We start from the raw sequence: 1,527 nt of genomic DNA, 5'->3' as shown, positions 1-1,527 counted from the left end.
GGGAACCGCTGAGGTCAGAATTTGTTTTTTCCCGAGTTTCCTCCTTTTCCGGCTCACACATTCCCGAGCGCGGGAGGGGAGGGGACCCGGGATGGGGACATTTGGGGACATTTTGGGGGGGGGTGTCACACACACACAGACAAAAAATTCCCTCTGCCAGCACGACCCCGAAATTCCCAAAATTCCAGCGGAATCCGTGGGAAAAGCCACGGCACTGCCGAGGAGGGGCTGGAAAAGGGGTGGGGATATTGGGGAGGGGGCTGGGATGGAGGAGCTGGAATTTGGGGGGGATCCCAGAGGGATTGGGATGGGGGGGGAGCCCCAAAAGGAGCTGGGAACCCCCGACCCCCCCCAGCCCCAAAATAAAAACAACATCCATGGAAAAAAGTCCCTTTAATGGCCACAGCAGCGCCCGAATTCCCGACGGGAGCGGGGACAGATCCCAGCCAGAGGGGCTGGATCAGCCTGGGGGGACAAATGCCACCCGGGGGGACAAATGCCACCCGGGGGGGGACAAATGCCACCCGGGGGGGCTCCAGGAAATCCTTTCAGGACACGGAGAGGGGACAAAACCTCGCTGTGCCACCGTGTCCCCAAATCCTTTCCCGACGGGATCCTGCCCCACGGTGGGGACAGATGCCACCCGGGGGGGGACAGACGCCACCCGGGGGGGGACAGACGCCACCCGGGGGTCTCAGGCGGCCCCGGGGGTGTCCCGGTGGGGCAGGGAGAAGGGCACCAGGGGCGAGTAGCGCGAGTCGTGCCACAGCAGCCGCTGCTCCAGGAAGGCGACGGCGCCCAGGGTCAGCACCAGCGTCTGGTGCTTCAGCAGGCTGTGCACGTTCAGCCCTGGGGACAGTTTGGGGACAGTTTGGGGACAGTTTGGGGACAGTTCGGGACGCCTGCTGATGTCCCCAGGATGTCCCCACGATGGTCCTGGGTGTCCCCAGGGTGTCCCAGAGACCCCAAAGCAAGGGCACCAAACCCTGATGTCTCCAGGGCAGTCCAAGATATCCCCAGGATGTCCACAGGCTGTCCCCATCCCCGTGTCCCCGTCCCCAACCCCATGTCCCCATCCCCAGCCCCATGTGTCCCTGTCCCCAAGCTATCCCCAGGCTGTCCCCAGCCCTGTGTCCCCATCCTCAGCCCCATGTGTCCCTGTCCCCAAGCTGTCCCCAGGCTGTCCCCATCCCTGTGTGTCCCTGTCCCTGTCCCCAGGCTGTCCCCATCCCTGTGTGTCCCTGTCCCTGTCCCCAGGCTGTCCCCATCCCTGTGTGTCCCTGTCCCTGTCCCCAGGCTGTCCCCATCCCTCTGGCTCTGTCACTGTCTCTCTGTCCCCCTGTCCCTCTGTCCCCATGACTCTGTCCCTGTCCCCAGGCTGTCCCCATCCCTCTGGCTCTGTCACTGTCTCTCTGTCCCCCTGTCCCTCTGTCCCCATGGCTCTGTCCCTGTCCTCAGTGCCTGTCCCTGTCCCCCCGCCCATCCCGGGCCGCCGCCGTTCCCCCCCCCCGTCCCCCCCGACCCCCC

The 1,527-nt window shown here is 65.1% G+C and overlaps 1 protein-coding gene across 1 annotated transcript in view; it reads right to left on the bottom strand.

Annotated features, from left to right (window-relative positions):
• Positions 1-378: 378 nt before the first annotated feature.
• LOC121364118 (39S ribosomal protein L4, mitochondrial-like) overlaps positions 379-1,527 on the bottom strand; it is a gene marked incomplete at its 5' end in the record, with an annotated part of 4,455 nt that continues 3,306 nt past the window's right edge. The window contains one exon of the mRNA XM_041487113.1: positions 379-905. Coding sequence (XP_041343047.1) covers positions 695-905 — 211 coding nt within the window. The remainder of the gene's footprint in view (positions 906-1,527) is intronic.

Source organism: Pyrgilauda ruficollis, unplaced genomic scaffold (assembly GCF_017590135.1).
Source record: "Pyrgilauda ruficollis isolate IOZ18807 unplaced genomic scaffold, ASM1759013v1 scaffold797, whole genome shotgun sequence".
In the NCBI taxonomy this organism is placed as follows: Eukaryota; Metazoa; Chordata; class Aves; order Passeriformes; family Passeridae; genus Pyrgilauda; species Pyrgilauda ruficollis.
The sequence above is the reverse complement of the archived record's forward strand: the minus strand, read 5'-3'. Positions and strand labels throughout refer to the sequence as shown.